The sequence below is a fragment of the Plodia interpunctella genome, chromosome 19 (genome assembly GCF_027563975.2).
Source record: "Plodia interpunctella isolate USDA-ARS_2022_Savannah chromosome 19, ilPloInte3.2, whole genome shotgun sequence".
Classification (NCBI taxonomy): domain Eukaryota; kingdom Metazoa; phylum Arthropoda; class Insecta; order Lepidoptera; family Pyralidae; genus Plodia; species Plodia interpunctella.
The window spans coordinates 7703555-7728599 of NC_071312.1; the positions used below are offsets into that span (position 1 = coordinate 7703555).

The 25045-nt window shown below is 33.4% G+C and overlaps 2 protein-coding genes across 3 annotated transcripts in view; both read right to left on the reverse strand.

Annotated features, from left to right (window-relative positions):
- Positions 1-256: 256 nt before the first annotated feature.
- On the reverse strand, positions 257-14035 carry LOC128678355 (uncharacterized). The gene is made up of 2 exons (XM_053759826.1): positions 13939-14035; positions 257-2143 (listed from the first exon to the last, which is right to left on the reverse strand). The coding sequence occupies exons 1-2, from the start codon at positions 13972-13974 to the stop codon at positions 1112-1114; spliced, it is 1068 nt and encodes a 355-aa protein (XP_053615801.1). The 5' UTR covers positions 13975-14035; the 3' UTR covers positions 257-1111.
- Positions 14036-15827: 1792 nt separating this feature from the next.
- ss (spineless) overlaps positions 15828-25045 on the reverse strand; it is a 125772-nt gene continuing 116554 nt past the window's right edge. Inside the window, exons 4-9 of one of the 2 annotated variants that reach the window (XM_053759585.1) lie at positions 24270-24479; positions 23083-23270; positions 22076-22182; positions 21732-21873; positions 20083-20806; positions 15828-17701 (exon numbers count right to left, since the gene is read on the reverse strand). In XM_053759585.1, coding sequence (XP_053615560.1) covers positions 17699-17701; positions 20083-20806; positions 21732-21873; positions 22076-22182; positions 23083-23270; positions 24270-24479 — 1374 coding nt within the window. In that variant the 3' untranslated portion in view covers positions 15828-17698. Of the gene's footprint in view, positions 20807-21731; positions 21874-22075; positions 22183-23082; positions 23271-24269; positions 24480-25045 lie in introns of both variants that reach the window. The other variant, XM_053759587.2, reaches the window with a different exon arrangement.

Sequence of the window (25045 nt, forward strand, 5' to 3'; positions counted from 1 at the left end):
GTCTGTTTGGACAAGTATGCCAAATAACCATTAAGACAAGTAGACCGATGAACCAATATTTTCAAACCTTCGTCATAGTATAACGGTGATAAAACAGGGTATTGTTCAAATGCTTTGTCTGTAGACGGTTAAACTATATTAAGGTCTGTCAATTCTTGTCTTAACTTCTATGAAGAGAAAAGTAGTAGTAGATCAGTTTACCAGTCCAGCTAGGTTGCTGTTTCATAAGTAACTCTAATGAAAAATGCAATCTCTTTAATTAATTTTATTTGCCTTAACCTAATGTGGGCAATACTTTACACCTTATCAAAATTAATTAATATTAATTACACATTGCACAACACAAGTTTGTCTAACCAAATGATAAATATAGAAACGTATAAATAAGTTATAAAACTTTGTACATGTCGTAATTCATACAAATATAGTATGCGATTGGACTTACATGTGAAATTCGAATTATAGTTTAAAAATGGAATAAATACTTATTCAACAGAATTAATATGATTGTTATCTCCAAAGTCCTCATTCTTACATGGAATAAAATTTTGTTCTACTTAGAATTTTCGAAGCGTTGTCTCGTAGTAAATTTGCAAAGTAATTTTTATCGTGCATAACAGACCTAATTAAGGAGGAATCATGATGTTGTTTTGTTGATTCCCTTGTGCTACCGCGACGGCTTAAAAGTTATCAATATTCAGCTCTTTTTTGACGGTCAAACAAAATGTAAGAATATTAATCTGTCTCGATGTCACACACAGCGCAATTATTTCACATTTTTCATTAGGTATAATGCTGACAAAATTGAAAACAATGTACACTGTGCCCATAGAGCAACACGGGGCTTCCGTTACGGTACGGTGTTGCTTTATGACTGTGCCACATCCATATCTATTCAAAAATAACTTGTTCTACTAAGATCTAAATTAAAATTCTGTTGTTAAAAGCTATCGATATTATTATACAGTCATTTCCGACGAATTTGAACATGTTAAAGTAGGTACTAAATAATGTTTAAAATTTGAGCAAAAAATTACATAAAAATGCGAGAAATGCAGATGAATACAAGGAACAAAACTAACCTTACAATTATTACTTATCAATACTTATACTATTTTTCTACTATACTAAATGCGTCATTCAAATTTTGTGGACTGAACGCCATGTTACTATGTTTGTAATTGACATATGGAGATATAGTAGCTGATTGGGCAGCATCAGGATTAACTCTTCGTGGAGGTGAAAAATCGTCATCGTTATCAATCATTGGAGCACTGGGTTGAAATTTCGGTACATATCTTCCTGGAGGTTCAGCGTATTGGCCACCAACTAGAAGATCATCATCTTCCCTTATCCTTTTTGTTACTTTCCATGGCATCCTTACAAGTTTACTCTGTTCCATATTGAAACTTGGTTTATCTTGTAACCAATAATAATAATAACTGTTGTCCAATTTCATATCTTCCTCATCATCGATATCTGGAATTTCGAATGTCCCTGGTTTCTTTTGTTCAGGGAATTTCTTGGAAAATGCGTACGCATTATCATTTGGCTGCTCGTACTCTTGCCAAGAGCCTACACCTGGCCTTAAATCTGGTTCTTTATGGAATTGATTGTGCTGGATTGGTGGATAATGATCAATATTGCTTGATTTTATTGGCTCTCCGTACGAATCTGTAACTTCTTTATAAGGTTTTTGGCGTGTTTCGTATGCTTGATTTTTACTGTACGATTTTAAATCTGACGGTGGCTCACCAAATCCTTCACTTTGGTAAATTGAATAATGTGGTATGTGTTTCGGTGGGTAGTTTTTGTTTTTTGCAAGCACCCTTTTCCTGTAATATTTAGATTTTACTCTTTTCCTATAAGCCTTGTTCGGGGTATGATTTGGTTTGATTGGTTTCCTGTATTTCTTTGTTGACTTGTGAACTCTTGGAGACTGTATAGGCCGGGGTGTCAACCTAGATCTTGATAGCCGTCTGAATGCTATTATAGGATGTATTTTATAAACTGGGTCTATATCTAAAGGTGGAGTATCTAATAATACTACTGCATCTCGTTTCATTAATTTCTTATTGCATCTTATCTGTGTTGCTTTAATTGGGTGAGATTTTCTTGTGAAACACGAAGCGGATATTGTGATCTGAAATAAAAAAAAAAATACATTAAATAAATGAAATGTATAATTTCTAAGATCCCTTTCTTCTCTTCCTTATCTCCCTTCTTTCCCATGATACAATGGTGCTATTAGCAGTACCAATATCTCTATCGGGTTAGTTCGACCTTTAAGCGTCGAGTCGAGTAGAGTCTAGTCTTCACTTCTTTTTCATCTACATTTCCTACGCCATCCTTGATTTAAAGACTTTTGTCACGCATATCCTTCTTGACGATATCAAGCCATCATTTTTTGGGTTTGTCACCAGACCAGACGGAAACGGCAAGGGTAGACATTCGTTTCCTATGTAATTTGTCAGTTTACACAAGACTTGGCCATACCAGCGCAGGTGGCACTCCTGGAGCTCATTGGCTATGTCATAGACAAAATAAAAGGTTACTGTTAATGTGCGAATTCTTCACCCTCATAAAACCACCTATATAAAAATAAGCTATAGAAAATATTAGCTAAAGTATAGAAGTGTAGGTACTTCTATTTATATTTTTTAGAGGTATTAAGCAATGTTTAAAAACAAATATCGCATGATCTGACAGCGATCGTAATAATTACAACAGTTTTCTCCTATTTGATTTAGTAAGATGCGTGCGCGCTGTTTAGAAACCATTCCATATCTAAAGCAGCGGCGGTGGAATCGTGACAACCACGTTGTAAAAACAATAAGGAGACCACTTATTCCCATTTTATGTGTTAGTTACTTCACGTGACGTGATCTTTTGACATTTATGTGACGTGAACCGTTTAATTTCAGCTGTGTACCGTTAACAGCACATCATGTTACCCTGCATGACCCTCTATGGCGCAGTAATAGAGGCGAGTTTGCAATGAGTTGTGGTAGGTTGACGTGCTGTTGACTGTATAAGTGAATCCTGGGTTCCGACGCTTTATTTTTCCCTCGTTGTTAAAAGAAAAGATAAAACATAATATCGAAGGCTCTTATTCTGTAATAAATATATTAAGACAAATCACACAGATCGAGCTAGCCCCAAAGTAAGTTCGAGACTTGTGTTACGGGGTACTAACTCAACGATAATATATTTTATAACAAATACTTATATAGATAAACATCCAAGAACCGGGATAATCAGAAAAAGATCATTTTCCAACGTGACCCGACCGGGGAACGAACCCGGGACCTCTCGGTTCAGTGGCAAGCACTTTACCACTGCGCCACCAAATAGGTCGTAATATGTATATTTACGAAATATAAATAAAATTATTATATTGGTTTTTTATATTTCTAATTTCACAAATGCTAAAATAAAAGTATGAGTATTTTAAACGTAAATTGAACTCCATAATACCTGATGTTAACAATGATAGCTGGCACGAGCACAAAATGGCAATGTCTTCATTAAGATTCTTTTGATCAACAGTTACACAATGCTGTGTGACGACTTTATTGTTGTAACCGTGTATTATCGCATATTTTATCAATCAAAAACTTTCAAAATCATCAGTAACGTGGTTGAAAGCGATATTGAATAGTGTGACCTCACCACCTTCAATACTTTCATCTTCGACGACCTCTGTGAAGTAATGGTTAAAGACTTGAAGGTCCTTAATACGTTTCCTACATAAAACACCATATAGTAAATAGTCATTGTGATTTGTATTGAGCGTCGCAAATTACATTTTTATCAATTTATTTTATTTACTATCGAAATGTAAAAAAGGAATCTACGCATTAAGCTACACTAATTAAAGTATTTTATTAGAAAGTATTTTAGTTTTCCATTAAACAATGTTAAGTCACAAGTTTACTTACTGCGCGAATTTTGACAAATATTACCCTTTTGTAACAGTATAGACACGTTTTTTGGGTTCTGTTACTATTTAGTACAATCTTTAGAGTCCTATAGGCGAATTATGTTCATGTAAATCGATTAAGAAGATCGAATGTTTAATAAATATGCTCTACGTTTGGGTTGAATCTTGAGTATTAAGTGCGGCCCTGAATGAATTACTAGACTCTATTTTAGGCCACAGATAAAGTCTAAATATTTATACGTAATACTTTTTTACATTCTTGCCAAGTTCAATTGAAATCTATTCAGTGCTATAAGCATGAAAGCGTAACAGAGATATTACTTTCACATTTAATTCTACTAACATGGCTGCTGTTGTTATATTTAATAATAAATCATGTGTAAATTCACATTGATATATTTATTTATGTATCCGGAGTGCGTAACATAATTTACACTTGAAGAAGTGAGGAAAAATTGGTCGAATTTTATTCAATAAACTTACATAATCAAAACGCAGCATCGTAAATATTTAGGATTATAATCCGATCTTATGCTTTATATACTCAACCAATCTTCTTGAAATTTCGCATACATATCGTTTGTAGTACGAAAAAGAACATGAGCACTTTTAATTCCGGTAAAATAACTGCTCCCGTGGGAAATTCACGCGGGCAGACCCAGGCGAAAGCGATTTTTGTCATGAATATTTATTTCTATTTATTCAATTCATACATTATTATTACTGAGACACTCCAATGCGATAGCGTACATAATTAATTAAATGTCTTGGTAATTGAAGTGTCATCAGTATGGTCTGATGTAATAACAAATGAACACATCTATTGTCTATACTAAATTCTTTGATCACTTTCGATTGCTAATAACGTATGCGCGCGCGACGTTTTCCATAGTGTCACTGTCGTAATGACACATAATGAGAGCAAGGTGATTTGTCTAGAGTATTATACTTTCCTCACACTTTTGTTTACTGCTGGGATTAAACCCACTTAACCGCACAACTTACTTAAGTTTAGATATGTAGGATTTAGTATTTGATAATGCTTCTTGTCACAAATCAATTCTAACTTTCATTGCTATATTAAGTAGTGGCACGATAATAGGTTTAATGTACGTATGTTACTTTTAAGCTGTCATCGAATTAATATGGAATCAAAAAAGTTATAGAATTTACTAAAGTTTGAATTTAGCTAGTCGCCTTTTTGTTAAAAACTTATGTAAGTAAAAGTTGGAGCGGCGGTGGTGTAATAGTTAAAGAGATCCATCTGTGGATCGAAAGGGCCCAAGTTCGAATCCTACTCGTGCCACATGAGTTTGTGTACCAATCTGACTCATATATACCTAGTATTCTTCATCAACCACCTGATTGATTATGAACTTGTGCGTGAAATTGGTAAGGCATTCACTCCATTAATAGTGCCAAGAAAGTTTTTGTGTGTGTTTCATTTAACGTAATGACCACGACCCGCAGTCATGAGGAATCTATGACGAAAATGTTAATGTTTAAGTTGGACAGCTGATTTTAATCGCACCTCCGTCAAGTGCTCCCTCCTCAAGTGCTATCTTATTATTATAAGAGTGTAAAATATATTTTTCGTCTAATAAATATTATTGTCTTCCTTTGCATTGCACGCATCATAAATTCCGATAAAACATCGTATGAATACATACTGAATATTTTACGTCATAAAGCTATAAAGTAAACTATTTTCTTGTCAATAAATATTTATATAATAAAAATAAGGCTTAATATAATGATTATAGTATAAAGTGACTCTTAACAATATCGAATTTTTTTTTTAATGCTGTCTTCACACTATCGCCAAACTGTTCGCCGATCTTTGGCGGATTCGGTATACATTGGTGGTTTTTCATTGCGGTAAATAAAAGCACTCATACAAACTACGCAATGTTCCCGCATTCGCGTCGGCGTGTCTGTGATCGGCGACAGTGTGGAGCTGACGTAATATTGGAAAACAGTTTTATTCAAAGACTAAATAACAAAAGCCTTTTCAGAATCTCATTCTTCTACTGAGTCCATATATTTCTTTAAAGTGCAATATAATGTACCATTGACAGAACTTTCTTTTTGAGGTATTCCACTACAATAAGATTCGAAAATTTTTGACTTAACCGTAATCACGTACAAGTTTTATAGACACGAAATTATTTTTGGCAATCGTTGTGGCTGTGGTGAATTTTTGTTTAGTCGCTAACCCATTGACCTTAAACTATGTGTTTTGGGTTTTAACATACACACGCATATGTCATTTTTTTATAGAAAGCGAAATGACTACTCTTGCAATTTTTCACTTTTACAAATGTTTTGACATTTATCTATGGTTGACAATATTTATCTATGGTTTTGATCTTTATAGCAATGATGAGCATTCAAAAGAAATAATACATTTTTATGTAAAGAGAAATTTGTACTGTCTACAAATAATTGTATAGTACTTAATAAAACTTAAAATGTGATCTGATTTTACCGACCGGCTGCCCACCCGCCGGCTGCCCACCTGACGTTAACCTCCTATGGAAATTCCATTGTTACCTATCACAGCACAACATGTGCTTATAAAATCTTACGAGTATTTGGAGAATCACCGGACTAAATACTACAGAACTTTGTATACCTAATACAATACTAGAAAAATATACTAAAAAAATTAATAAAACTCAGCACATAATGTACTTCTATTCCTAAATTAGATATATAAAATACCCCCAGAACTGACCTCGTTTAGAATCAATGGAAATTATTACACAATGCTCACATAATATGACAATTAGCCGTACCATGTAATGAATACGAAAAACATATCGATTTCCGATCGAATCGATTAACAAACATCGGTAATAACCGACTAACGGGCAGTACACCGTAAAATCGGTATGTTTCGATTTTCACCGATAGAAAGTGTGAATGTGAATACCATAGATTATTGTACAGTTAGGCATGTGGCAATGGTTGTTGATACATTTCTTCTTCGTAGTCGTATTCCTCATGGCTGAGGGTCGTGGTTATTACGTGGAATGAAACGCACACAACAACTTTCTTGGCATTATTAATGGAGTGGTTTGCCATTGCCTTCTCCATTTCACACACAAGTTAATAAGAATCAACCAGTGTGCAGGTTTCCTCACGATGTTTTCCTTCACCGGAAGCAAGTGGTGGTCGATGAAAACTACTATACATGAGTTAGATTGGTATACAAACTCATGTGGCACGAGTAGGGTTCGAACCTGGGACCTTTGGATCCACAGCCGGGGGTCTTAACCATTACACCACCACCGCTTCAATTGACACAATTGATTTTAAGTAAATCACCGACGATCGTGCGAAGTGAGATGAAAAAGTAGTGGACCTGGGCTCCCGCGCTCAACGGTTCAAAATAGAGAGAGACAGAGAAATAGTTCTATTTTTCTGTCTCTCTCTATTTTGAACTATTCATTTTGTGTGTGTCTTCCTATGTTTCAATAAGTTTCTTCTGGGATTTCTTCTCAGCTATGGACTTGCTGATAAATACGGATTTATAAATTTGGAGCGATTTACAAAAAAAAAAAATTACGTATTTTCACATTTATAGATTTTAATAAAGCGAAGACCCGCGCCTGAGGATCGAAGTCCCAGGTTCGAATCCTACTCGTGCCACATGAGTTCTGACTCATGTATACTAGTTTCCATAGATCACCACTTGCTTCCGGTCAAGGAAAAACATCGTGAGAAAACCTGTACACTTGTTGATTATTAACTTGTGTATGAAATGGAGAAGGCAATGGCGAACTACTCCATTTATAATGCCAAGAAAGTTCTTACGTGTATTTCGTTTCATGTAATGACCACGACCATCAGTCATGAAAAATACTACTATGAAGAAGAAGAAGATTTTAATAGGAAGGAAGTAAATATTTCCGAATAAAATCTAATAAAATTCGCTTAAAAATATCGCTAATTGAGAAATATTAGCCAGTTGACCGTATCGGGGCCACATCACTCACAGAACGTAATTTCTCTTTTAAGGAATTTAATACTACAGTGAAATTTGTAGAAATCAACATTAAACGTTATGAATGGAGGAAGGCCGTAATTGATATTTTCTGTAATACAATAAGAGACAGTTTTCTCAAAACACCTTAAAATATACAGATATATTTCGCCGCATTTTAGTAATTAGTGGAAACTTGATTGGTTTTTGTAATAAGTAGTTAAGTTACATTATATTGTTTTTCTATATAACAGTTAGTTTTCCAAATGTATAAATAAATACATTTTCTATTTGGTGGAAAGATTTGACTGGCTGAAAATGTTTTAACCGATCTAAAAATACTATTCACAAAAGTATTAATACAAAGTTTATAGTGTCAATAAAGAACTAAAAAATCATCAGCATGCATATTTAGGGGTAGACGTTCATCTAAAATGGCGTTATTTTAAAAAGTAATGTCAAATCATTCGATAATTTATATGTTTTTCTTTCATCAGCACTTGATCACAATCATAATATGTTTCAGTATACCTTTTGACCATGTACTTTATTGTGTACTTGCATTGTTATATTACTGATAAAAAAATATACATAAATTTATATTTAAAAAATAGTAAGCCCTTCTAGCATAATAGGGACCAACCCTGTTTGAATGAGTTTCTTTCGTCATTTCTTCTCAGCAGCGGTCGTTCCGAAATGCTAGTAGTTTGTAGCTTTGGTAAATATAATTTCATTTAGAATATGACGTGATAAACTGCCTGTGAAGGCCTAATTTATGAATAAATGATTTGATTTTGACAAGGAGAATTGATGAAAATTAAATAAGCAACAGGCAATTGGTGAAAGAAAGTCGCAAACACGGACAGACATCTGGTATATTGCTTGTTTTAGAGGTAAATAACGAGATAGACATAGGAACTGGTTATCTAGCATGCGACATTGATATAGGAGATTGTATAGGTGTCAAAAAAATTTGTTTTTACAAAATGATACTCAGTAACATCGTTTAAAGACCCTCAAAAGAAAAAAATATATAAATTGTCTTGTAAGACCTCAGTCCATACTCATTCGATTTGCAGACCTTAGGGTGAGTAGCACCAGCTTACTTTGACATTAAACTTAACCAGCGCAGTCATAGTCATAACCTTAACAAGTCATATTTACGATTTTTTTAACACAAATATCTAGTCTAATTACACAGTTGAGGATTGTAATGAGGCCTGACAGGATATGTTGGATTGGCCATTTACTGGTCACCATTTAAATTTAATATCGTACGATTACAAAGAATAGTGACAATTTATTGTAGAAATATTGTCTACGCCAGTACACCACACCACTAGGCACGTCCCGCCCGCGAACCCTCGCGTAGCAGCCAATGGCTATTGAACACGATAATTTAAATTTGATTCCTGCGCGCGCACTACAAATCTAGTTTTTGTATTTGCATTCCTGTCATTCGATTCAATTCCAATCTACCTACCAATTTGTATTAACAAGAAAAAATATATTATCTAATTTTTAACTCAAAAGTATTTTATTTTGTCTGTTCCGTAAAGAACGAGTATACTTGAATCAAATCCCGTGCTTTTACATAAACTGTCGTAATTATAAAATGAATTTCCGCGTCTGTCTGTATAACCGTTAGTTTCTTGATGGAATTAATGTGGTTTAGATGTAATGTCACTGTTTAGTAGTCGTTCCATAACATAACGGATATATTTTTTGTGTAATTATGATTCGAAAGACACGAAATTTAAAGCTACTAGTTCTTTTATATTCTATTGATAGATCCTACATACCATTTAAATTTCATCAAAACCAGGACAACGTTTCGAAATTATCGCGTTACAAACATGCATACTCACATACACACATACATACATACATACATACATACATACATACATATATATATATATATATATATGTATATATACATACATATATAACGTATATATATATATATATATATATATATATATATATATATATATATATATATATATATATATATATATATATATATATATATATATATATATATATATATATATATATATATATATATATATATATATATATATATGTATATATATGTATATATACATACATACATACATACAAAAAATGTATTTTTGCCGATAGACCTCGCTCGTTTCATCATTTTTTAATCCAGTCATCTTTCTTGTATGTGTATATGTTATTGCTAAGTATTACTAATAAGATTTTATTCAAGTCACCTATAGTCATCTGATATGACTTTTACGACTATCTACTGCCGTCTACACAAGCGTACAGAGTATTGAATAGAACAGTCACAGTTTTGACTATGTACATTATGTACTTTTATATATTATTAGAAAAAAACATAGTAAGAAACAGTAATGGTAAGCTCTTCTGGCATGATAGGGACCAACACCGTTCAAATGAGTTTCTATCGGCATTTCTTCTCAGCAGTGGTCGTTCCGGACTGCCAGTAGTTTGTAGCTTGTGAGTAATAACTATAAATATAAAAATTGACAAGAAAAAGTGCCTGTGAAGGTCTAATTCCTGAATGAATGATTTGATTTGATTTGTCAACCAGTGTTTAGGTTTCTTCACAATGTTTTTCTTCACCTGAAACAATTGGTTGATAAAATAGATATTTCATTAGACTTTCATCAGTATAAATCCATCAGGTACTTGATCTCTTCGCAAATCATTCTGGAAATTAACAGAGGCAGCTCAAGAGTGCATACAAATTGGCGTGATAGAATGCACGTTGGCTCAAGCAAGTGCATTTATTTGCAATTACATAGTGCAATGTGAACGCAGTGTTAACGAGAAAAAACATCTGAATATACATAAGTTGATGTTACGTACCGTTTTAAGTTGGTAGTTTATTGCTATAAAAGAATTTTACGTCTTTTCCCTTCCTTATTTGGTATTCACTAATAGACCACAAGGGATTGACCACGTGTGGTGAAAATACCAATATTTTATGCTAATTATATACCATGACATATTTTTTTTAAATCATAACATACGAATAATTTGATATCGTTACTGGCTAATTTGTGTGGGTCATAAAAAAAAGCCAAACTATATTAGGTAACAAAATATAAACTAGTTTTTTACAAAAAAAACATTTTCGCCACAAGCTTTTATTGTCGTCAGAGAGATTTTATGGCATGTAACGACTGATAAAAACCCATGTCCATGCTGTAAACGGTTGAGCAGTTCCCTCGTCTTCAGCCGATCCGGGCTGAATAATCAGGTCATGCTTATCATAATAATACATTGTCTTGGAAACTGAAGCGTCGTGGGAAACTTCAACTCTGTAGGTCAACTGGAAGAATGAGAAATCTAACTTGCAAGATTTGATTACTGACAGACAAGCAAACATCTGGACAGGTGACACTATATAAAAGCTTGTAAAAAAATAAAGAATCTCTGTCATAAGACATAAAAAAAAAGAAATTGGTCGGTCCTATTTTAAGGCTAAATGGTCTTTGTCTAAATTAAGAACAATCATAATTGAACTAATGCATTTTATAATCAAATAAAAAACTGTGTTAACTTTTGTTTACAAACACCAATTGATAATTCATCACATAATATCATTGTCATCTCAGGGAGATAAGATCAATATTTGGGTGGATTATCGTATCACTGTGATATAACAATGTAACCAAAACTAATTATTATGGCTATTGATATGATTGATAATGATATACATTTGTTAAAATGATAATATCACGACTTAGTAGGCGAGCGACGAATGCGAGTTTTGTGACGTGTGATGTATAATCTTTACATAACCTCGATGCGATGCGATGCGAAGCGACGCGATATGACTATGGTCGCATACGCTACACAGGTACATCACAGATTTGATATCTTCGTATCGCGCCGCATCGCTTAATGTTGTCTCAACGTGGATAGTGGATAATTTCGACGCGATAAATTCTATTATTTTTTTAGCACATTTTCAAAACCGACTTACTTTATGATTAAGTTGTTAAGTTGTTTTATGCTGGCGGAAATTTTGCTATATATTATCATGACTAATATGCGTGTGTCACGAAACTTTTCAAGAGACCGACTCGCGCTTGACCCCTATTTTGTTCTGCCCTAGAAAAATATTTCTAGCTCAAAATATATTTAATTAATTTAATTCCAGGTCAATTTTATGTACTAAATGTTACTATATAAAACTAATTTTTCATTTAGATTACTTTTAGTAACTATTCTAGAGCTATACCTAGATTTGTTCAAATCAAATTATTTATTCAGAAATAAAACTTTCACAGGCACACGTCATGTTCTAAATTGAATAATATTTACCAAAGCTACAAACTACTAACATTTCGGAACGACCACTGCTGAGAAGAAATAATGGAAGAACCTCATTTAAACAGTGTTGGTGCCAGAAGGGCTCTGCATCATAATCATTAAAAAATACCCTTCGTGTAAAGTAGGGGGTAAAAATATCCTTACACTGTAAGGATATACCTCGTAAACCCCTCACCATAAATTTGTTCCTTTCTTTCTTCTTCTTCTTACGTGTCCTTTTAGTAAAACTGATGACAGATTTAATTCAAATCGCCCAAAGGCATCACTTTTACGACTAGTGAAGGTTTTACACACACAATGAATTTATTATTAAGACAACAAACATTGAAAATTAAAAAATATATTACAGTTAATAAAACTTGTAAGAGAGTTTTTGTATTGAATTGTATTTTTTTTATTTAACCGGCTTTATGAATAACTATATAGTATAAAAAATAAGTAGATACATTAACATTAAAATACATGTATAACACGTTACATAGTACCAATATTTTGGGATAACATATGACATGTCTAACAATATAAACAGATATACACGCACATATAAGGATTGACTATACACATCATATCTCTATAAAGTATTTTATATATTTTGTACTGCTTTTACTATTAATCAGTAATAGCAGTTAATTCCATTTAAATAAAAATGAAACCTAATTTTGAAACTAGATTTTTACACGCGTGAGTAGCTTAGTTAATTTAATAAATATTATACCATACTAGTCTGTTGACCGCGGCTTCGCCCGCGTGAATTTTCCACGGTAACAATTATTTTTCCGGGATGAAATAGGTACCCTATGTCATTCTCTATACTTCAAAATACATGTATGCAAATTTGCAAGAAGATGAGTTGAGTAGATAGACCGTGAAGAGGCAACAAACAAACTTACTTTCGCATTTATAAAATCAAAATCAAAATCAAATCATTTGTTCAGAAACTAGGCCTTCACAGGCACTTTTTCACGTCATATTCTAAATTAAATGACGTTTACCAAAGCTACAAACTACTAGCATTTCGGAATTTATAATATTAGTTAGGATTTATGCATTTTGTGCCATCAGATTTAATAACACATATATTGCATCAATACATAGGGACTAATCACACAGATGGAGCTAGCCCCAAGGTAAGTTCGAGACTTGTGTTATGGGATACTAACTCAACGATACTATATTCTATAACTTATACATCCAAGACCCAGGTCAATCTGAAAAAGATCATTTTTCATGTTGACCTGACTGGGGATCGAACTTGGTAGCTGCATGATGACCATTAGGCCATGAAGGTCGTCATCTCGAGGCTTTTGATATGCTATTCCGAATTATATTCTACCCATGTACTAAATTTCAGTGAAATACATCTAGTAGTAAATTGAGTAACAAGCATTCTCAGAACATACTTCAAACTTTCGAAAAGTCGTATCAGTAGGATTCTGAACTATGGTTGAAAAATTACATTTAAAAATTACCACAGAGGTGTCACTATTTATTTAGTTACAAAATAATTATTCTTAAAAAAGATAAGGTTTTTAAATTAACTCCGTCATAGTAACAAATTTTCGCTATTAAGTTTATGTTAAGTTATCAAAAATTTAAACTGGCCACGTTTAAATACACAAAAAAAAATAATAATATAATTCTCCAAATTTTAATTTGAAAATGGACTCACCGTTAGAATCACACAACACACTAACACGCTCCTCATTGTAGACGTTTGCACACAGCAGCTTTCAACTATAGTGTGGCGAGCGCATGCGCACCGTACTGCGTCGCGTTTGAGATCGAGAGAGGTTGTAACTGTATAGAGTTGTTGACACCAAATATATTTTTTTCTATTTTAAATTTTTTACCGCCTTTTTCACATAATATACCATATTGTCATTTTACAGATAAATGGGTCTAAAGTTATATGCAAGTTAGCCCTGTCCAAAACTTTTAAAAACAATTTTTAATTCTATTAAAAATAAATAATATTTCGATATAATGTAGATATCAGATGTCAACTTAGATTATTATAGTCCTGTCAGATAATTTATGATCAAGCGGTAAATTCGCCCTTTGTTTGTCTGTAAATAATGGCTTGGTAACAAAAAATACTTCGACGTACTCTTTTCTTTGAATGCCAATGGTATCTAGTGACAAAAAAATATTGTAACATACCTATATGTTACAATATTTTTTGTCACTTTCTCTCATACAAAGAATTAGATAAATGAAGTAAGGAATTCAATCGTTAAATAGAAGAAACAAAAACATAGTGTTATTTATTTTAGTTTATATAAGAAATTTTTCTTATCAATTGTTCGATATAAATTTCTAAACTAAATAATAAATCCCTAGTATTTACGCTTTTGCTAATAATTACCGTAAAAGTATATCTTACTATATATACTTTAGAATGATACTTCGTTAGACTTTTTTGATTTTACCAATTTATTTCTCAGAAAAAAAAAGTATAATTTTAATTTTTTATATTTTGAATATTTTATTTAACTACAGACTTTTTTGCGATCCCTAATGAGAGATAAATTAAATGAATTCGGAAAAGTTAATTATTTTACTGTAACAATTAGTTTCTATTAGTTTCAACGATAAATCATCATCTCTGTATGGTTCCGTACACGTGATGCTCTCACATTTTGTTTATTTATTTACCTGTGTATTTATTGACTGTCCGAATTACGATAGTGTTTGTAATTATTGTGTGTGATAATTGAAATTTTTATAACTCGATACTATCGAAGTACTTCCTTCCGTTTCGTCATAAGATGGCATAACAAGAAAATAATTCGATTTTATTCTTTAGTTTTGAATAAAATAAAATCTAGATTTAAATTATATTTATAGTTTCTAAGTCAAATTGCATATTACGGATATATTTGTATATAATATGTTGTTGTTTTAAGATGTGAATTTATTTTATAATATCTTATAAAATAAAAGTTTAAATCTTAATACAATTCGGTAAAACATAACAAATTATAAAGTTTAGTACAACTATGTTTGGACGCGAATGCGTGAACATTGAATAGTTAGTATGAGTGTTATTATTTACCCTAATGAAAAACCAGCAATGTATACCGAATCCGGCATCAGGTTCTCGCTCTATTGGAATAGCCCTTCTACTTTCTCAGTGGCAACTTAAAGACAATATTTTAGTTGAAGAAAATTACAACAGATGGCGCACACAAGTAAAATACGAAAGAAAACAAAAATGAAACTTTCTGAATGAACCTATTCAATTATTATATGTATTTCAACAAGAACCGATTCGTGTCATTTATATATTTCCAACGAAATAGTAACAGATATATTTAATTGTAAATTTCTATGCTTCATTGACTCTTAAGCAAAATCTGTTTGAATAAATAATCTAATCCCAGCTACGCTATCGCCGAACTTGGACACACGCCGAAGCGAATGCGCGAACATTGCGTAGTTAGTATGAGTGGTTTTATTTGCCACAATGAAAAACCAGCAATGTATACCGAATACGGCAAAGTTTGGCAAACTGTTTCTTTTGCCTGAGATTATACGAAAGAAAAAACCATTAGTGGCATGAAAAATTTATTTGATTTCCATTTAATTACATTATAATGCTATGCTAAAATAAATACAGAAATTGTTCGAATATTTTCATCTCATTTATTTAATATGTTCATTTAAATTATGTAGATTAACTAATTAATAATACAAGGGTAAGCTGCTAACTTAATTATTTATTTATTTACAATTTGACGTTCTCCAAATATCAGATGGAAAATATTCCCGTGACAAAAACACAATCTTGTTTTTAAAATCTCTGATCAGTATATATAACAAAATCTAAAACATATTGATAAGATTGAAATATAGATTTCTCTACAAACCTACATGTATATAATGTTTCTCAAATTATTATATTTATTAAAAATGGAATGCATTTTTCCAATGATTCTGGGATTCACTGTTTGATAAAATTTTATGTATTTAACGACATAATATTGATATTACTTTTACATTAATTTAACATAATAACTGCCGTTACACTCTGTATTAGCTTGTTTCAGTTTTGTTAGAAAATCTTTTATTTTTAATTCTAATTAATTTTACGAAACGCGTCGTCACATTTGTGCGACAAGATTTCATAACCTCACGAAATGAGATATATTCCGTACAGACACAAAACTTTTTAAAATAAAATACTTTCAGTTAAGAACAAAAAATAGACACGGTCGCTCGACACTTCAAAAGATTTATCAATCGATTTTAAATACTTATATCTGGAAGATAATTCGTTATGACTCGATATACAAGATGAATTTTAAAATAACAACCACATTTTCATTAGTTGTATCAATCCATATGCTGCATATTAGGAAAAATTGCTGGTGTTTAAAAAATCACCAGCAAATTCTCCAAATTACCACCAGCAAATTCATTCTATTAATATAGAATGATTTTTTAATTTGCTGGAACTAATAGAATGATTTTTTAATTCTATATTAATAGAATGATTTTTTAATTTGCTGGTGCAGCATATTTTCCTAATATGCAGCATATTAGAAATCTAGTGTCATCCTCGTCGACAAACATGTTTTAAGGATTAAGTATAATTACAGTTGAGAAGACGGAAACAATTCATGTTTTACGAATAACACTGATGAAATTTGAATCAATAGGTGTTTATGAGATTGACTAGCTGTTGTCTGCAGCTCTGCCCGCGGTAGCTTATGTTTGACACCAGATTATTAACTATATCTATTCCAAATTTCAACAAAAGCTGGCTATCGGTTTAGTCATGCAAGCTTAGCAGACAAACTTTCAGATGTATTAGTGTGGATGTATAATGCACAATACATCCCAAAAATATGGACTAATTTATTGATCTTGATCTTGTTATATTATTTGAAAGTCTGAGCGAATCGAGAGTATCAATGATTCAATTTGAAGAACTAATACGATTAATCTAAAATATAAAATGCTTTTTATCTTTTGGAATAGTGAAATCACTCCAACGTTAGTGCCATAGCAAGTACAGTCGATAAAGCCTCTACGAATCCCTTCACGAATCTTTGAATTTATATGCGTTGGTAATAGTGACGAATTTGTTATGAATTTGAGTAATTCGCTCCTGTTGACTGTTAAAAAGAAAAATGATCCGATTTGACTTTAGTGAAATAGCCTATTCAAAGTACCTTATAATATACTTGATAGATCTTTATGTGTTCAATTTACGTCCATAAGAAAAGGCTGCGGTGAAGTTTGTTGCGCCGCTTCTTCTCCTGCGCTTTGAACGGCGGCGGTAGACTAAGTTTTTAAAAGCAAATAGTATGTTTTTTTAAAATTTTACATATTCCTCAGTATTATTCGTCCAACATATATTTTAAACTAACTTATAGACTAATCGACGGCAGAAGACGAACGCCATCAAGCGATGCCAACGGTGATCACTGTAGCACAATGAAAGTATATTAATATAGGTAATATTCTTGTGAAGAAAGTTCTAATGGAAAGGCACGCAAAGTGTATGTACAGTGTGCTACAAGATGTACGTTGGCATGGCAGTGCTGATTCGTGTACAGATGCCTTCACAAATAAAAATAAAATCAATTGTGATTTTTGCCACAAGCTTTTGTTGTCATCAGAGCGATCTTTTTGCATTCAAAATGTGACAAAAAAAAACGTTTCTGTGCTGTAAGTTGAGGAGTTTCTTGATTTGGGTGAACCTTGATATCATGCTTATCATAATAATGTATAGTCACGAAAACTCGTGAGAAATTTCAACTCTGTAGAACAAGTGGGAGTGGGTGAAATTAAAATTGAAAGATTTGAATACAGACAAACGTTGACAGGTGAAACAAAAGAAAAGCTTGTAATAAAAAAGGAACGAAATATTTATGTTTGCTGTTTAAATGTATTACTTAGAAGCTATCGTGGTAATATGTCTGCAGTAAACAAGCTTCAAGTTTTAAAATGGTGCTCTAAAGTCTCCCTCTTTAAGCGTTTTGTTTTGATCTATTGTGTTACAGGTATCTTTTTTATACTCTCTCTATTCTAAACATGTCTCTGGTTACTTCCTTAGAGTCAGCGTCGGAGCCCAGGGTCCATATAATGTATATATTCCCTTTTGCCACTAGAAGTAACAGCTCTAGAGCTTGTTTACTTTCTAAACTTTTTTTTTGTAAAATTCATATACAAAAGTTTTATGTTCAACTTAATTAATTAACTTTAGTTGGAGATTGGGAAAGTTACGTGCGTATTATTCATTACTTTAACGAATTCTTACAACAATAAAATTATAGAAATAAGGTGAAATATATGTTCAAAATTGTGCGTCGTGTTGCTAAAATAACATATGAGAAGGCATCTGCATTACAAATATTTTGAAAATTGATATGTATAACTATGTAGATATGAATACGCATGCTTACATACTGATTGATATGTTTGTCTTCTGTATAATAAAGTTTGGTAATTGTCACATAGTTTAATTTGAAGCATCGATTTACTATCGATTTTTCGATCAGTTGTGGCAGTGGATAAAATAGTTTGTTTTACAGGACTTCGCTTATTAACTCACAAACGATTTATAAAGCTTAAGCTGTTGATAAAATTAAATATTTACAAATTAACACTATGGTGTAACATTGCTAGGCGTGAAAATTTATAATGGAGCTTGTACACTTTCAACAAGAAACTATTAAGAGCGCATCGTCATTGCTCAGCTGTGCTCCGTTTCGACATCCGTGGACAGAAAATGCCGTAATTGTAAAGAGATGCGGCGCACATCAACGCACGCAAGTGTAAAAACTATGGAGTCGTAACAGGCATCAACGCAACGTAGTAATGGATGCTGGCTCTAAATATAGTTGGTAAGCTGTTTGTGTCTTTTTTCATCATTTTATGGAACAAAATGCAGTAGTTATTGTGAGCACGCCACTTGAAAGTACTCTGGCAGATGTAGCGGTAGCAGCCACTGACAACAAAAACGTGGTTGATGGGCTTGATGTTGCCGAGAGCATATCTCTCTTCGTGCCGCAAACTCAAAAATCAATTATAACAACATTAAAATAAACGATCAAAAATAATCGAAAACTAATCCTGTATGTAATGTATGTCCCTGTATTGAACATTGTTTACTTTTTGTAGAACCTCATCTATCGTATAATCGACCCCTTGTATTAGGAGGACAGGTTTCACAAAAATTGGCAAACTTTAATAAAAGAACCGGATCATATAGAAATATTGGAAGGATGTGGGACATTTGATGGCTCTAAATAAATAAATAATATCAAAAGTGTACATGCTCTATTAAATCAACTATTTTATTTGGATAAATCTTGATTTATAATACAAATTATAGCATAATACTATGATAATAAACTATTACACTAGTATTACTAGTATAATACAAGTAATCTACACGTAGATATTGGAAAGACCCTGTTTAACAAGACCTAGATAGACTGAACGCCTATACCACTGAGCGAGGTATCAAATACTGAGCCTTTCTTTACGTTAAAATAGGTTCAAATATTATAATGATATGTTAATAAGAACACACAGATACTTGACAATCATATTTTAAGTGATAATTTGTTAGAGTTCTGTGGAAATTCTAATTTTGTGATGAATTGTATTGTTTAAACTATTGTAAATATGTATGTGTTTTGTTATTGGAACCAGAAACGATCGACGTAAAAAATTGGAAAATAAAATAAAATCGTCCAAGTAAATAAACTAACACTAAACATAAACTAGTTGGATTGCACATTTAAAGTCACTGAGTCGCTTCAGCGGTGTGATATTGTGATGGGTGGTAGCGCCAAACCTGAGGAGGGGAGTACTCCACGGGCACCTCCTGGGCTGCTCCTCCCGCGCCCCACATGAGAACTGTCTGCCTCGGCATCTCTGCGCTTTGCTGCATCCGATCCTGCTCAGTAGATCCACTCGAACCTCCTGGACTAGGTCCCGGCACCACACTGGGTGATCTCCTTTCTTGTCCCGCCACAGGACTCATGTACCTACCACTGCTATCCACATACGTATATTCTCTTGAAGGCGGCCTGTGATATGTCGGAGTGACCTCATAACCGGGCGGAGGCGCCGGTTCTAGAAAGCCGTTTGGCGCGTAAGGAGTGTAGTGGTAAGACAACGGTTTGTATTGATGGAAGAGATTGTCAGCGGTTAGGAATCTATCGTCTAATGGAGGGGGAGCGTAATGAAGCGCCGGAGCTGGTGGATATTCACCGTAAGGAGCTGTATATGCTCCATTAAGGTTAGTATACGCTGCGGCCACTGCATCAGCAGCTAAATAATCTACAGGGGGAGGCGCGGGAGTTGTAGGCACTCGTCTTTTGTTACGACAAGTGGACAAGAAATCTCGTAACTGGGTTTTGTATCTCCTCGCAGCTCTAGGGGGAGTAGTGACGGTAGATTCACAGCCAGAAAGCTGTTCCGTTTCGGAGAAGTATAAACTAGTCAGGCCAGTGTCGAGATAGCTGACTTTGAAGTCCATTGTTCTTTTCCCTAGAAGATCTCTCCCCTCTTCCTCCCTGAAACAATAGGTATAGTAGTTAAGTATGGCATAATTTATTGTTATCCAGTTCGAATGTATCAATCGAACTTAACAATGTTAATTCTGAACTTAATTTATAAATAACACTTATGATCTTACGAGTACTTGATGTAGAAGTGGTTTAATTAGTGTTCCAAAGCGATGGTTTGTGATTGGAAACCTACTCGTGCCACATGAGTTTGTAAAAAACCTTACATTACCACCACTTATAAGGAAAACATCGTGAGGAAACGTTCACACTGGTGGACTATTTAGTTGTACAAGTGTGTGAGTATGCGACTTTTTAACACTAATTAGTGGTAGAAGTCGTATCTAAGTAAAATCTGAAACCAGTATTAGCAATAACATATTCGATATTAAGAAGGCTAATGAAGACTTTTTGAGACAGATCTTAACCACCGATAATTAACTTTTTTACTTATACTCTTCACACACTTTATACACTTCTACGTGTGTGATTTCTTGAAAATAACTGGAGACTCATTGAGAATAATACGTCCAAACAATTAATAATTTAGTAGAAGGCAATGGCAAACCACTCCATAAATAATGCCAAGAAAGTTGTTACGTGTGTTTCATTCCATGTAATGACCGCGACCCTCAGTCATGAGGAATATGACTATGAAGAAGAATCGCGTCACATCGTGCCGTTTTGCCACAATAAAGGTAAGATCCTGAAAGTGTCTCAAGATTTCTCCTTTCTCTTTTTTCTTTTCTGCTCTGCTTAACCATGTGTTAAAATCCAGTTGCTCTCCGCTATCTTTTAAATATTTTCTTCCCATCTTATTTTTGGTCCTGCTACTGGACATTTCCTGCTTCAAACAGCACCATGAGTCCACATTCTATTTGTGATCGGGACTCTGTTTACACAAATTTTTGGAAATAGAATGTAAACTACTAACATGAGAGGTCTATGCGTGCTGATTACAAAGTCAGGCTTGGAGTTCTTGTAGACGAGGCGAGACGAAGTTTGCAGCCACTGCCACTGGCCGTCTTTGGTTTGGAAGCGGTATGCGATCATGCCGGAAGCACCAGTTTTTAATACTGAAATAAAAGAGAAGAGTTTCATTAGGGTTCTGATAAAATGGAAAATTGAGTGATTGGTCATGATCACTCCATCGATTAACTGGTAGAAACTGTTACAGGTTTACATAAAGTTTTATTTGTAAAGTGACAACTAGTTGCACGCATGTTGGCTGTGCGCTTGCAGGGCGCCACTTGTACTTATTTGTATCTATGTACTTACATTCTTGATGAGCACTGGCCACGTACGCGAGATCATCGTAATGCACCAGATCGTAGCCGCCCATGTTGGCTAACTCAGCGTCTGTGTATCCTAGCAGCATTTTACCCCTGAAAAATATACATTTTTTGTTTAAACATGGCTTGCTACAATACAATATGCAAATCACGCTATTTTATCTAAACGACAGCGGCGTGCAGGTACAACCCACACTTAAATTCATTTATATCCTAAGGATGTCAATATGCCGACCTGCTTCTGAAAGTCCCGGGTATGAACCCCAGTTACGTCATGACAGAAAATGATCTTTTTCAAATTCACCTTGGTTTTGAATGTTTAGTAATAAAACTCAACATTACTATATTATAAAACAATGTTGAGTTTGTATCCCATATAACTCAAGTCTCGAACTTACTTTCAGGCTAATTCAATCTGTGTGATTTGTATTTCTATGACTTGAAAAAAAATTATCAAAACGCCTGGTTACTATAGTGAGCAAAGTAAAGTTAAAGTAAAATTTCTCTTCGTTTCAGCACTACAATATCAGGGAATCAAAACACACGTAATAGCTGTAGTAGTACCGTTTGTTACTACCACTGACTATTAACAGTACTACTGAAGTACTGACCATAGTTAGTGTCACTTATATTAAATTGTGAAAAGCAGTAAATTATTTAAATTGAATTCTGATTGTTATCCATTCTACATATAATATTAGTATATACAAAAGGCGCAGGTGTCGAGGTAGACCTCGAACACGATGGTGGGAAGATAAGTTTCAGAGGAGTTGGGAACAAACGAATAAAAAAAAGAGTCACTATATAATAAAGAGTTCAGCTAAAAGTTATTTTTTTATATATGCTAATTATTATGTATCTACACTTAATTTTCCACACAATATTGATTTTAAAATAAATGACTATGGATATGAACGGCCTAAGACTGAGGCTTTTGGTGGGCAGCGGGACACAGAAACTGGCAACAGAAAAAAAAAATGGAATAATACTTACCTTTGATCCATGGAGACTAGAGAGAGGTCCAGTTTGTGCTTGCTCTTGAACATGACCTCCTTTTGCGGGATTTCCAATAGACTGGGCGGTCCGAAGGGGGCGCAAATTGCGAATAGTGCTAGAGGCGGCTCCTCTGTCTTCTTGTTCTGGCCGTGGAGGACTTTGATGCGACCCCGGATGTCGAGCCTCTGAAAGCAAACACAAAAAGTGTTAATCAAATTTAAATTATTTCATATTGACGACATCGGTGGCGCCGTGGTAAAGTGAGTGCCCCTGAACCAAGAGGTCCCGGTTTAGATGCCCGGTCGGATCATGATGGAAAATGATCTTTTTCTGATTGGCCAGGGTCTTGGATGTTTATCTATCTATATATATATATATACATATTTGTTAAAAAATATGGTATCGTTGAGTTAGTATCCCATATGACAAGTCTCGAACTTACTTTGGGGCTAGCGCAATTTGTGCGCTTTGTCCTAATATTTATTTATTCATTATTTATTTATCATGTAAAAAAAGGCGACACAAATAACAAAGCCGGTGAAGAAATATAATACTAAAATAGTGTATACAGAGTGTTACAAAATCCCTATATACATACGCAGTTGTAAGATCCGTATCTTGCCATTGCTTATGTACATACGTAAAGTATTTTGTAACATTAAATAAATAATTATATATATAAATATAAATATATATATATATATATATATATATATATATATATATATATATATATATATATATATATATATATATATATATATACATATATATATATATATATATATATATATATATATATATATATATATATATATATATATATATATATATATTAGGACAAATTACTCAGATTGAGCTAGCCCCAAAGTAAGTTCGAGACTTGTGTTATGGGATACTAACTACAACGATACTATATTTTATACCAAATACATATATAGATAAACATCCAAAACCCAGATCAATCAGTAAAAGATCATTTTTCATCATGACCCGACCAGGGATCGAACCCAGGACCTCTCGGTTCAGTGGCAAGAACTTTACCACTGCGCCACCAAGGTCGTCAACATATAATGTTTCTGTATATATAATCTTTAATGAAATATGTTAACATCGGAAAACGAAAATTTTCAGTGTATTGGAGATTTACGGATCTACTACATCATAATTATCTACTGACTTACCAAGAAACCAGAAGTATTGTCCAGCAGACATCTAAACCTCACTGTGAAGCTCCTCTCCAACAGCTGAGTCCTGTCTGGTCGGAGCACGTCCTGTAAGGTCAGACTGCTGGCTTCTGGAGGGAGGAAGGAGTTCCAGAGTAACTGGCGTTGCAGCTCCTCACGGTCTTCAGAATGGACCAGCTCGTATACTGACTGGTGGACTATGTCTGACTGCAAACGAGAAAGAAAGATATTTAGGAAATTTTTCACCGCTTAGATACTAGTGTAAGTGGTCAATAACTTTAGGCAGATCAATCAAGCAGTTGGTTTATCTGTCAGATTACAATAAGATACTTTTTGAGAAAATGAAGAAATAGACCTGTAGATTAATGGTGCTGATATACATGCAGTAAATATATATCCGCAATAATTAATATTCATATATTTAATGTTTATATGTATTAGTTATTTAATAAATTGTATTTAATAGAAAAGTGGAAACAATTTTAAAAAGACACGTGAGTTATTGACACTTTGGATTGCAAGTATTTATAAAACTAGACTGAGTTAAATTATAAACTGTTCAAAAATCTTAGTCCCATTCAAGCTTAACTAACAACACCCAATAAAGGCAAGATAACAAGACAATTATAACAAAGCAACACATGAGAATAAAATAGCAAGTCATCAACTAATCCGTGAATCAATAAAAGCCTGAAATTGATTTAAGCTCAATCATTATGGCATCATCTGTAACGAAGATGGACATATTCATTACAGACTTAACAAAAACATTT

Excerpts from the sequence above, each read along its gene's own strand:
- LOC128678355 (XM_053759826.1), bottom strand. The coding sequence starts at position 13,974 with ATGAGGAGCGTGTTAGTGTGTTGTGTGATTCTAACG. Across the intron at positions 2,144-13,938 it reads TGTGTTGTGTGATTCTAACG|ATCACAATATCCGCTTCGTG; the intron begins GTGAGTCCATTT and ends TTTTTATTTCAG.